The following is a 13,036-nucleotide window of genomic DNA, read 5'->3' on the forward strand; positions in this document are numbered from 1 at the left end:
AGCTGATCTCCCACAGATGTCTGCATGTGCCCTTTGCCAAGGGGACTCTGCTGGCCACGCTAGTTCCTTATGCCTAGTCTCCCCTTGCCAAGCCTTTTATGTTCCTTCTCTGCCCTCACTGTGCTCACAGTCACCCCAGTTTACCAGCATCTGCCTGTATCATTAACGTGCCATTTACCCCCTCTTCCTGGCTACCTGCTGACTTGATCAAAATAAAGTCAGAGCAAAATTCAAACATGGTAGCTGCTTTATTCATCCCATTCTTTTCTATTTCTTTTATCAACGCACTGTATTAATACAAGTCACACAATCGTACTTTTCTCTCAGCTCAGTTTTGCCTCCACTATCACAGCCAACGTAGTTCGAGTCCCATCAAGCTGCCTGATGGCATTGGACAGAAAACCCTTCAACTGGGCTCAGAGCAGAGATACCTCAGGATAATTTAACAACTAGCAAGAGATCAAAAAGAAAACTTGTTTCACATAAATGAGATGAAGTACAAGGTGCCTTACAGATACACAGGCCGATGAGCTATAACCCTGAGTGTATGACACCGCAAAAGCTGCGTACAAATGAACAGGTAGTACTAAGAGGTAATCAGCTAATGACATGACAAGTTTAGCCCTGACTCATCTAGAGAGAGGTTTTCATTTTAGTGGCAGATCAGACCTGCAAGTTACACAGTCAGCACAGCTTGATTTAACAAAAGGACATCAACCAGGGACCATAGCCTTGGTATGCTGCACTACTGAGTCTAACCAGTAAAGACAAGACTGCCATTGCCTCAGAGAAAACACCACCATCTTCTCTGGCAGCTTCTCCATCAGAATGACTTCAAGAGTGCAGAGGGTGAGATGGGGTAGCATAACACAGGCAGCAAAGGCAGCCGCCCTTTTGAGGGCATTTTTCAGTACTCACCATGCATTAGATGTCAAAGCTGGACTCAAGTCTGGAAGAGAAACTGAGATTTTGCAAAGAAGCATAGACGGTCTAGACATATATTTGCTACAAGGAGGAAAGTCGCCAAATAACAAAGATCTCAATTACAACGCAATGAGCACGGAATAGCCTTCATGTCTCTGAAATAATCACATCAACAGGATAAAATGGGCCTTGATATACACTAGCAGCTATGAGAAATTGATGCACACAAATTTATGCAACCCACCAAACTGACACTGAACTGAGTGAAGAAATGTGTATTGAAACACTCAGAGATACACGAAAGACCTGAGATAACTCCATTTAAAGCATAGCAACAAGCTAAGCAAAACCTGGACTATTCAGGAGTGTTACATGGAAAAATAAAGAACACCCACCACCTTCTTGTGTTCCTTCAGAAGTACTGCCCAGAGGAGTTGCAGCAGGAATCTGTTGTGACAGCACATGACAGTGCTGCATCTCAGGAAAACAGGAGAAGAGACCTCCTGCATCATCAGGACCTAGGTCCTCCTACAGCAGCAATCCTACTCTTGTCACTAAGCAGAGAGGGGAACACCTCCAGCATATCCATAGTTAACAGCTCAGTCATTAAAGACTGTTGACACCTATGTTGTTGAAACCTAATAGTAACAATACCTTGACAAAAATTAGTTTTCTGAAATATCTATATAGGGAGATGGTAGCTGGAAAATGTTAATTTTACATCTTAAAGTTCTAAATTCTCACTCTCAAGAAAGGGAAATCAGATGTCAGCAATGGGTCTTAAAATCAAAGACCCCCCAGTCTTGTAGGAATTTATAGTCACAAAACTTGGACAGGAGGAGAGAGGACAGAGCAGGAAGAAGATAAAAGAACAAGGTAATCAAAGCATGACAGAGTTCATACCACTCACAAGAAAATTCACAAGCAGAAAAAAGGAATCTAGACTCCATGAAGAACCCTAATCTAAGCCAAAAATTGCTCATGCAGTAATAAACCTGGGATAAGGAACGCATTCAAGTACCTCAGCATTTTGTCAGTGCAACATTTACCCTTTCGCAGCAATTAACGCTTTGTGGCCTCGTTTAAGCCCACCCTCTAGCCCTCTCTAGTCAGTAGAGAGGGAGTGAGACCAAATTCTTCTCTCTCTGTGGTGTATTTTGGACTAGATGCCAAAGTCCTGAAATTGAGTAAGATGAACCACACTCTAGACTCAAATATTTCTTGTGCTAACTATAGTAAGGAGAGATGGTTCTGGAACACCCAACAAAAGTCTCATGTCTGTTTGCTCACACTATCACACGCTCCCAAAGAAAAGCTGTATGCCAGAGTAATACAAAGCAGAACTGCAGCAAAAGACTTACTTTATTGCCACATTTGGGGTGCCAGTATTGTTCTGTAGGTGTCAAGGCAGCAAAGACAAAGAGAGCCCATTTCTAAAGGCTTTGGTTCATCTATGCCCTTGAAAGTATACTAAGGAAGCCAAGGAGCGTGTGTCAGACACCATAAAGGCCAGGACCCTGAAAAGAACCTGCACAAGCCCAAACCGCAGCAGCCTGGGAGCTGTCAGCAGAGGGGCAGCACCAAGGTCATGACTCAAGGACAACTGCGTCATCCCTGCCTTCAGCACTTGTGCCCCAGGAGCTGCAAGGCAAAAAAGCGCACACAGGAAGGAAACACAGTATGACAGCGAGTTCTCGCATACAAGCATTTCAGATTTGATCAAAGCAACAGCACCGAGCCACAGTCACTTCCCAGGTGCCGTACACAGAATCAGCATACAGTTCACTGCAACTCTCTCAGGAGAAGACAAGACTACAGAGACCAAAGTTGGCAGCATCGTGGATGGTCTCAACAATGCTAGCACAGACCAACTATGCCATTATTTTGTAAGAAGCTATTTAAAAGACCTAGCACACAACAAACTACATGGAGCTTAATTAATTCTCCTGGGACAGGAGACTCCCCTGAGTCGCTCTGCAGAGATTTTAATTTAAGAATCTAGGGAGCTTGCACCTTCTGCTTAGATCACATTACTCACGACAGCAAGCAAATGATGCTCCCTGCTCAGTAAGACAGTCAAATGCACACACACATACTCCAGCCACACATAGTATACATCAGTGGCCACTTGGACTTGCAGCGAATTTGAGGAGATAATTTTTCTCTCAAAAAGAAAAGTCAGGAGAAATACGAACAGGGCAGAGCTCAGGAGATGCAGAGAAACAATCCCAGGGCATCTCCTCCTGCAGCACAAGAACAGGATCCCAAAGCTGCCTACACGAAACCACAGGGGACCTGATCATTGCAGCAATGCTACCCACACAGGTGATCCAAGTCCCCACCTGTCTTGGGAAGGTCAAAATAGTCTATCTCTGTAGCCTTATCTACTGTCCTGCAGCATCCTTACTGTAGATAAGGAAGATAAGGACATGTGGGACACATGGAGGATGACCCAGGGCAGAGCAGAGGAGCTGTGTGTGATGTGCTCCAAGGAAACCTTTCAGCAGGTGGGTCATCACCGCTGTAGAAATTCTAAGGGTGGCAGAGACTACACGAGGCAGGGACTGAGATGAGCTTGGATTGGCAGGATGGAGGCTTGTCCCCACCAGCACCTTCTCCATGCAAAGAGGCAATGCAGGGAGTTCCTTAACAAGTTCTCTGCCCTCCCCAAAGACTTTTTTGATTAGGCATTTCTAGCACAGGGCATGAACAGCAAGACACATAAGAGCACCTGTCCTGTGCCATGGTCTATGTGACCAGACACTCTTCAAGGACTTTATGTTCCCCAGCCCAAGTCCACTCAGCTAACTTTTCTGGTCAAACCACCACAATTCACACCGCCAAGGGACACCTCAGAGCTCCCGCATAACAGTAGCGGCAGCTTGTCAGTAGTTACAGCAGGTATGTAGCAAAACAGAACCCCAGAGGCACCTCCTAGACTCTACACAGCTGATACTACTTGAGCAGCATCTGCCCATCCTGGTTTAGGGCTAACAAGCCATTGCGTTCAAAACACATTAGTTGCTCCCAAACACCCACACTACCATTTGAAATCTTACCGACTACTGAATATGTTGTTTGTGTGACTGGCTGTCTAATCCTACTCCCAGAACCCCATTACAACAGTTATGGTGCATTTTGTGTCATTTCTGTATAACCACCTGGCTGACATCTGCCAGAAAGAATCCCACTTCCAGATCTTTGAACACCATCGAAAGCGCTCATGTTTTCGTTACTGGTTATGAACAGGGAGCATCATAATGCGGGGAAAAGTTCCAGGCTCTGCCCGGACAGCTTTCTCCAGAGGCACTCCAGACTTTGAAGGATGAATTTCTTTACAACATAAACAGACAGCAATATATAGACATCTTTGGATCTCTTCACTTCAAACCATAAGACTACCTTTCCTCCCAGCACAGCAGCGATGCCGTAATGCTGAGTTAGAGTCACAGAGAGGTGACTGAGATCTCTCAGCAGCACAGATCGAGTCCTACACGTGACTCCAGGTTATTCTAATGCAATTTTGTCTAACACAAAGGAAGCATTATATAATGCAGCTGAAAAGTTTCTCTCTTCCCATTTTTTTCAGCAGCAAAGAGCTAGTCTAGATGTGGCAGAGACACTGACAGACCTACCCCTTTACACAACCGTGCTGTAAGAGCCCCTAAAAAGCTGCGCCAATGCCCCCAAATAGTCACCGGATGATTGCCGTGACACTTGCACTGCAGCGTGGGAGAAGGGTTGTTCCCATCTCTCTGGGCAAAGGGCACTGTAGCAAAGCTCATCTGCAATAGCTTTTTAAACCTAAGTACAACCAAGCAGCAAATACATTTTCTAGGATCTCCCATGTTTGATACTAATAAGCACTGGGATGAGACAGTAAGTGAAATGCTGCACTGTAGGACAAGCAATATAAAGACATAACAGGCACAATATGGAACCCAAACCTTTTAACTGGTCAAGGTAGCGGCTTGGGACACTGCCAGAGAGGGCAGATGTGGTGGGTCCAGATTTCCACGCAGTAGGTTTTCCATTCAAAGGAGCGATACCCCTTAAAGAAAGCTGCTGACTTTGCCCTCAGACACACAGATGGCATTTCAGCTGATAAGAAAGCAGCGAGCAAACTGCCTGCACTTCCAGTTCTTGAAGATTAGAAAGATCCAGCCCTGACAAATCCACTTCTGACCCACTCCTTGCCACCCCAGCAAATAAAACCTGCGGATGATATTAGCCGGGCCGGCAGCAAGAAGCGGGGACACCTCTGGAGACAAATCACCTCTCCAAAGGCTGAGGGTCCACTGTGTGCAGGGGGAGCACGGTGCCTCTCAGCCACCAGCCGGCTGCAAGCGGGTAGCTGCTTTTGGGGGGCACCGCAGCAGCCGGCGAGGGGGACTCACCGGCGGTGTCCTGTGGGTGCGTGCCAGGGCCCCTCCAAGCTCTCCTACCCCAGGCTGCCATTCCCGAGCCCCGGGGGGGAGAGCACCCTGCCCCGACGGCCCTGCACGGCCGCCGCTCCGGCCCTGGGTGACGAGCCCGGGGGTCCTGCCCGCAGCCGGCCGCCTTGGCTCGTCCCGAGGGGCTCGGGGCCTTCCCGCCCCCCGCAGCTCGGCGCCCCGCGGGCAGAGCCGCCGACACGCCCGGGGGCGGGCAGGGTCCCCAGCACCGCGGGGACTCCCTGAGGCACCGCCGGCGGGGCCCGCTCCCCCGGCACCCACCTCACTTTGGCCGCCACCGACGACATGGCCTCGTTCCTCAGCGTCTTCCTTTTGGACACGGCTGTGCCCATATTCGCGCGGGGGGGAGCCGCCGGGGGAGCGCTCATCGCACGACCCCGCGGCTGCCCATGCCGCGGCGGGGCCGGGTGCCGGGGCGCGCCGCCGCCCCTCGCTGCCGCGCTCCCTCAGCGCCCCGCCATGCCGCCGCCGCGGCGCCCCCCGCCCCGCCCCGCCGCGCTGCCCCCGGCGAGTGCGGCGCTCCGCCGCGGCCGCTGCCTCCTCATTGACTGCGGCAGGAGGGAGGGCCCGGGCGCGGCCCGCCGCCCAGGAAGCGCCGCTATATTTGGCCGGCGGCTCCCTCCTCCGCCCCCGCCTCCTCTCGGCTGACATCATGGCGGGCCGGCCGGGCGGGGGGCGCCGGCCCCGCCTGAGGGGCCGAGGCGGGCGGGCGGGGGTCGTCTCGGCCCGGCGACCCCGGGGAAGGGCAGTTGTCCCCCGCCCCTGCGGCGACGCCCCGCGTTCGCCGCGGTCCTGCCCTCCTCGGCTCGTGCCCACACCTGAGGCGAATGTACAGCCGCCTGCCGGCGGGCACGGCCGGGGGCGAGGGGAGGCCCGGGGAGATGCGCCCTCCGGGCTCCCGTCAGGAAACAGACCTGCAGCCTGCAAAAAAAGCAGTCGTTTTGACATAAAACGATAGCCTGCCTTTGACGGAACCCCTGAAAGGTTTTATGCGTGGTTTATTTTCCACAGCTGGGTGCTCCCTTGACGGCAGGGCGATGGGTGGGTGCACCGGGGTCCCGCTGCTGGCGGGGTGGACGCGGTCACGAAGGTCAGGCCGTCAGGTTTTGAACATGATGTCTCTGAAGGATTGACGCAGATGTCCACTCTCCTCCACTGGCTTTGTCCCCTCAGCCCGTCCCTGTTCACCACCATCGTCCCAGAGCGGGCCCCAGGGCGGCAGGGGAGTTCCCGGAGGTGACTGGAGGCAGCAGAGCCATGAGACAGAGCTGGGCGTCCGGACACCTCGTCGTCCCCAGTGTCACCTGCCAGAGAAAACACTGTCCTCGAGGTCATAGAACGCTTGAAAACAAACCCAGCGCGAGAAGCTGATCGGCCGCTCAGTCAGCCAAGCCTCATAGAATCACAGAACTGCTTGTGTTGGAAGGGACCTTCAAAGATCACCTAGTTCCAACCCCCCTGCCATGGGCAGGGACATGTTGCACTAGATCAGGTTGCTCCAAGCACCATCCAACCTGGCCTTGAACACATCCAATGATAGGACATCCACAACTTCTCTGGGAAACCTGTTCCAGGGTCTCACCACCCTCATCATAAAAAATTTCTTCCTTATCTGCAATCTACCCTCTTCCAGTTTAAAACCATTGCCCCTTGGCACTACAGGCCCTGGTAAAAAGTCTTTCTCCATCTTTCTTATAAGCCCCTGTTATGTATTGAAAGGCTGCAAGAAGGTCTCCCTGGAGCCTTCTCTTTTCCACCTGAACCGTCCCAACTCCTTCAGCCTTTCTCCACAACAGAGGTTTTGATCCCTAGGAAGGTCTGGAAAAGTGCTTTTCCTCAAGAAAGTATTTTATAAATCTGCTTTCAGGGCACCTGAGTGGGGGCAGCAAGTTTTAAAATATTATTCACTTGCACTTGGGCGGTGCCCCTGGCCCTGCAAGCGAGTGCATGAATCCCAGGAATTCAGAGCCAACTCATTCAACAATATTTGACAGAGGTGTAGAAGTTTTATAGATAATTAAACTTCCTACAAGCTTTGTGAAAAGAGGCAGCCAAAGGAGGGAGTGACACACAGACACACCTTGTCTTGTCTTTACCTGGGGAAGGCTGCAGCATAAGTTTCACTGTCCTTCAGAGACCCTGCATGGAAGAGACCGAAAGTTTGGGAAAAGCTTCAGTCCTCTCTTTATAGACTCTGAAGTCAAATCTGCAAGAAAATATATGAGGATTTGAATAAATTAAGTCTAACTATTTGGACTATTAATCTACAAATTGAAAAATTAAAGTAATTCATGCAGAGAGCAGAAAAAAAAGTGAATAAGGTACCCAACTACCCTGGTGTATGTGGACACAAGGAGCAGGTTGTAAATACCTCATCAGCTGGAATTTTATCATATACTTGGGAATTCACTGTGAATAACAAACTTTCAGAAATGTGTCTTTGCTTAGACCCAAGCTGTGAGCGGAAAAAGTGCCATGTGTGCAAAGACGTCACCCTGCTTTTTAGCTTAGACCAGCTGACCAAAGGAGAGGAGCTAAGTGACATCGTCTGCTTCATCACTGCCACCGAGTGAGATGACTTCCATGTCCCACTCGCTCTGCAGAACTGCTCTTGCAGATGAGAGTTGCTTCTCTTCCCATGGGGTTTTGTATCTCAGGCAGGATGAACACAGCTCTGCTGTTACACAGCACTGAACTGAGTGGTAAGACTTTAAACATTACAGTCTTCATCCCATGTGCTATTATTGGTGAAAAGATTTTAAGGCAGGTACGCCCCAGTCCTGTGTGTTGGAAGCAACTGTGGTAGAGCTGATGCATGCTCATCTAATTCGATGCCTAGCCTTGCTTCATCCCACTAGAAGCAGAGACACAGAGATCTGAAGGTGCACACACAGTCAAAAGAAGGAAAAAAGAGAAATACATGGGAATACTTTAAAAATAAAGTCAGTTTGAGCCTTTTGACTGTGCCCCCCCCCCTTTTTTTCCTGTATAATGAGAGGGGGAAAATGCTCTTTATTTCTATGTTTAAATATTTTGTCAGTTGTGGCAAATGCTATTCTTTAAAAATACAAACAAAAAAAACCCCAAAACTAACAGACAGGTCTACTCTATCCCCGAGATAATCCCCACCAGATCTACCTGGAAATACCCCGAAGTTGCTCACAGTGATATTTTTCAGGTACAAAACAAAACCCAGCATCAGTGCATTTGATTTCTTCCCACAGAAGATGACTCCCATTAAACTTCTACTCATGACTATCCCCCCACCCCCGCCCCGGTTTTTGTTGCACAGTCATGTCACCAAAGAGTTTCTACAACAGAAAATGAGAGAAAATCCATCTGTTTTTAGGGAGCACCTTAAAAAAACTGTGGAGAACTTGAGCCATGCAAGCAGTTACCGTCTCAGTAAAGCAGTGTCTAGTACTGTCAATTCCCAAAATTAAAAAGCAGGGATGCCTCCAACTTCATCCTGTTTTCAGGCCACTCTGCCACATTTGTGCCTCTTGGAGTGCTCTCAAACTCTCCCTTGTCCATTCCCCAACAAGGTCTTGCTCTTCGAGGCTGGGGAGGGTCCAGCCCAGTGCAGGGCTCACTTCAAAGGCACATTGGCTGCTCAGGGCTTGGCCAGATGGGTTTTGCAGACCTACAAGGATGGAGATGCCATCACCACTCCGGTTCATGTCCCAGGCCTGCACCACTCTCCCAGCGAAAGATTTTTTCTGTATATCTAATGGGAATTTCCCTTGTTGCAGCAGGTGCCCACTGTCTGTTGTTCTGTGTGCCCTTGAGAAGCACCCAGTTCCATCACTCTATAGTGCCCTGTGAGCACTGGCCCATCTCCCTGCAGTTTCCCCTCTTGCTCTCTGCTCCTTCCCTACCTTCATTTAGGGTTTCCTCCCTGCCTTTGGGTTTCTCCCAGGTATTTGGGGGTCTGGGTTACCCCAGTGTGGCACAGAAGAGGAGGCAGCGGGCCTCCGACTCATTACAGCTGGAGAGATGCCTTTGCTTCGTGCTAGGAAAAAAGTCAGGCGAGCCAAGCAGACTGTTCCCCATTGCTTCTCCATGGCAACAGGCCTTCCAGACACATGCACATAGGCAAACAGGCCGAGGAGGAGGCAGGGAGCACTGCAGTCCCTCCACCTGAGCCCCAAACCTCCACTCATGGGGCTCTCTCTGCTGAGCTCACATCATCCTAGGGGATCACACCCCAAAACAGCTTCCAAAATAATCATAGCCAGTCAGAGAAATGCTTCCCTCCTTCCACTGGTGAAGGTGCAATATCCTGAAGCCCAAGCTGGGCAAAATTTATCCTGGCCAGTGATGATTTTTGTCCATATAAATGTGTCACACTTGAAAAATCTGGCATCTCAGCGTCCTGTCAAACCAAAGAGCACATCTCCGTCTAGTGGGAAACCCAGAGCCTCAAACCTGGTTAGGTCTAGGTCTTAGATCAGGCTGAGATGAGATGGCCTGATGATTCTCAGACTTTAAGGATCCAGCATTTTTATGTTTAGAAAAGCCATTTTTGTCTAAATGAGAAAAAAATATGTATCATCTTGATAATTTAAATGCAAAAAGGAGAAATAAGGCAAGCCAAAAAGAGTCACAGAAACAACCTGCAAAAGGCAAAGGCAAACAATAATAAATACTTCTTCAAACACAACAAGCACAGGAAGCCTGTTGGAGAGTCAGAAGTTGGCCACAGTGCCAGAGAACCATTCGTAGGAGATAAGGTCAGAACAGAAAAACAATGAATATTTTGCATCTGTAGTCAGTGAGGAAAAGCTTGGAGATGTTCCTGTGCCAAAAGTCATCTTTATATGGACGCGGCATTGGATTTGGCTCATATTCAAGCGTTGGCAGAAGAAGTTGAAGAATAAATAGTCAAACCAAAGAGTGCAAATTCACCAGACTGAGATGGTTCACCTAAGTGCTCAGGAACTCAGCAATGCAACAGTTTAATTACTTAATTGTAGCATGTAATCACTGTGCGTAACATAGCCTCGGTGTCTGAGAGCTTCAAGGTGACAAATGGCAAGGATTTGGGTTTATTACAGACCATGAAGTCTGAGGTCCCTCCTGGGCAAACTGATAGAAATTGTAATAAAGAATATGATTAGTGCATAGTTAGATACATCTGAAATACTGGGAAGAAAAAAAAGGTGGTTTTCCTTGAATAAAGGAATGTTTCATAAATCTATTACAGTTCTTTAGAGAAGTCGATAAGCTTGTTGTATAGTCTGCCTGGATTCCCAAAAGGCCTGTCACAGGGGTTCCTTACAAAAACGCAGCTATCATGGGATTAACAGAAAAGGCTTAAAATAGGTAAATAACTGGTTAAAGGATTCTCAAAGAGTAGCTATCAATACGCACTCCTGAATGGAGGGAAGACTTGAATGGAGCCCCCCAAGGACCTGTGTTGGGGTCTGCTCACTTCAGCATATTCAGAAATAATCTTGAAAAGAAATTGAAAAAAGGGGTGACAAAGCTTGCTGGTGATGCTACAGTATTCAGGGTCATAAATACATGAGATGCTCTAAAGAATTATACAAGGACCTCATGACAGTGAATAACTAGGTAATAAAATGGCTCGGGACATCCAGATCAGATAATTACAAAGATAGGCACACAGGAGAAAAACAATCCCAACTTCAGTGGCTCAGTACTGGGCTCTGCACTAATCCTTATTCTCAGAAATGGCCTCTCTTTTTCCTAGGTTCATCTGAATTATCATCCCCACCCAAGATGCATTTGTGCCTCACACACTGGTCGCTGGCTTTGGAGGCAGTACAACCCCAGGAGGTAAAGGGAAGGGACTCAGCAGTGTGGTAAGCATAAAAACAGGACAAGGCAGGATGTTTAACAGGCCATGTGAGATGACTGTAGTTTCTTTGGTCCAAATTGAGACCAGGATCATCTGCGGTCCCTGCAGATATCACAGTCAGTTATTTAGTTACTGGGAAGGGCAGAATAACAGGGTTAGCTGTGCCAAGGGAGGTGTGGGACCCCCTCCCCAGGGACATTTCCCGGGGCTGTACTTTACAGCAGTGTAAGCCGAGGTACAGGTGCCTCCCAGGCACGTGGTGTGCTGAGACTGCAGAAGTGGCGTGGGGAGGACTGGCTTGGGCAGGGATGCTTTTAGCCCCCTGCCCTCTGCTCTCATTGTTCTGCACAAAACAACTGGCCCGAGTGCGGTGGTAATGGAGGGGCAAAGCACCAGACTGAAAAGAGAAGACCAACCGATGTGTCCACTGTCTGTAAACATGGTGTCCCAATTCAGGTCTTCTGACAAGTCACAACAGCCCTGAGAGATGGTGTAAAACCAAGACGGTGAGGGAGCTGGAGGAGCTGTTGGGGTTTATCTCCGTAGCACTGTTTGGAAAGAGTTTAAGAACAACAGTTATGGTCAATGGCACTGGGAAGCTCAAGGTCTCCCAGGTACCAGAAGATCACTCAAATATCATCAAGCCACCTTCCCGCTTGGCCAGTTTAGTCACTTCAAGATTTTGCTGTTGAATGCATTGATTAGAAACTTTACTCTTGTGAGGCACTGTAAGAAAATAACTTTCCCAACACTGGCATAATTAAAAGCAGGCAATATATCACAGAAGCAATATCAATAGCTAACAAGTTGGAGTTAGCCAAGAAATATGGTTTTGCTTTGAGCGCATTCATTTGGACAGAACTGTTCTTAAATGGCCAAGCGTTTGACATCAGAAAATAAGAGCTTGTTCAAATGCAGTCCAAAAGATAGGCCTGATCACTGGATGAACGGTTCTTCTGAACCAGCTGGGATATGGAGCTCTCAGACCCAATGTTAGGCCAGTTCACGCCCAGCTATTTTTAGTAAAAGACCTAATCAGTAATTATCAGGGCTGAATACAGCCTCTCAGCCTTGCTTTCTGTTACATGATATGTCCTAGTCCTGATGTGCTAATGAATGCAGCATTGGCACGAGAGGAATTCAGTCCCCTTAGACCCTGATCACAGGGTTACCTCTGCTCAAAGATTAAACCCTCTCCTCCATCCTCCTAAGTCACTGCACTTTCCCAAATCTTCTAATATTTCCAGCATTATGAAGAAGCCAAATATTATTTTATATTATCTGTTTGCTCCTGCACAAGGCAGCAAGGTCCCTGAAAGGGCAAGCCAGAAGCAGCCCTGGTGCAAACTGGACATTTGGAAGTGAGGATCTGTGCTTAGCTGAGGGTGGAGGACATAGAAAAGGAGAGCCTTTCTATCCCAAATTGGGAAAAAACCAACATTGAAAAAGGCTTTGGAGCTTTACTTCCCAGGAATAGCCACAGTTTGGGAGGGATTTGAGGGCTCATGCACTCTCTTGGGATGAGTGCAGCAGCCCCTTAACAGCACTTACCGCCAACACTCACGGCAAAGCCCAGCACTTGCATTGGCTGAGCACTGCTCGGCGGGTACAGTGGGCTGTGGCTCCCTGCGCTGGGCTTCTCACATGAGGGGATTTCCTGGGCACAGCTAGCCAGGCTGCATTCCCCTTGAACCCCAACTGCAGAGCCGCTTCGTCAGCCCCCGCTGACCTTCCAGTCTGCATCAGACAATGACTCAGAGCAGGAGCTCTTCCAAGTTGGGTTTATTGGCAGCAGCCTGGCTTCCCACTGGGAGACTCCCATAGTAGCACTGAG

The 13,036-nt window shown here is 48.9% G+C and overlaps 1 protein-coding gene across 6 annotated transcripts in view; it reads right to left on the reverse strand.

Moving 5' to 3' along the window:
- Positions 1-5,970, reverse strand: part of NSMF (NMDA receptor synaptonuclear signaling and neuronal migration factor) — a 47,987-nt gene extending 42,017 nt beyond the window's left edge. The window contains exon 1 of one of the 6 annotated variants that reach the window (XM_052814860.1): positions 5,640-5,970. In XM_052814860.1, the coding sequence (XP_052670820.1) occupies positions 5,640-5,746 (107 nt within the window). In that variant the 5' untranslated portion in view covers positions 5,747-5,970. The remainder of the gene's footprint in view (positions 1-5,639) is intronic. The other 5 variants (XM_052814855.1, XM_052814852.1, XM_052814856.1 and 2 more) reach the window with 5 other exon arrangements.
- Positions 5,971-13,036: the final 7,066 nt, after the last annotated feature.

Source organism: Harpia harpyja, chromosome 19 (genome assembly GCF_026419915.1).
Source record: "Harpia harpyja isolate bHarHar1 chromosome 19, bHarHar1 primary haplotype, whole genome shotgun sequence".
In the NCBI taxonomy this organism is placed as follows: Eukaryota; Metazoa; Chordata; class Aves; order Accipitriformes; family Accipitridae; genus Harpia; species Harpia harpyja.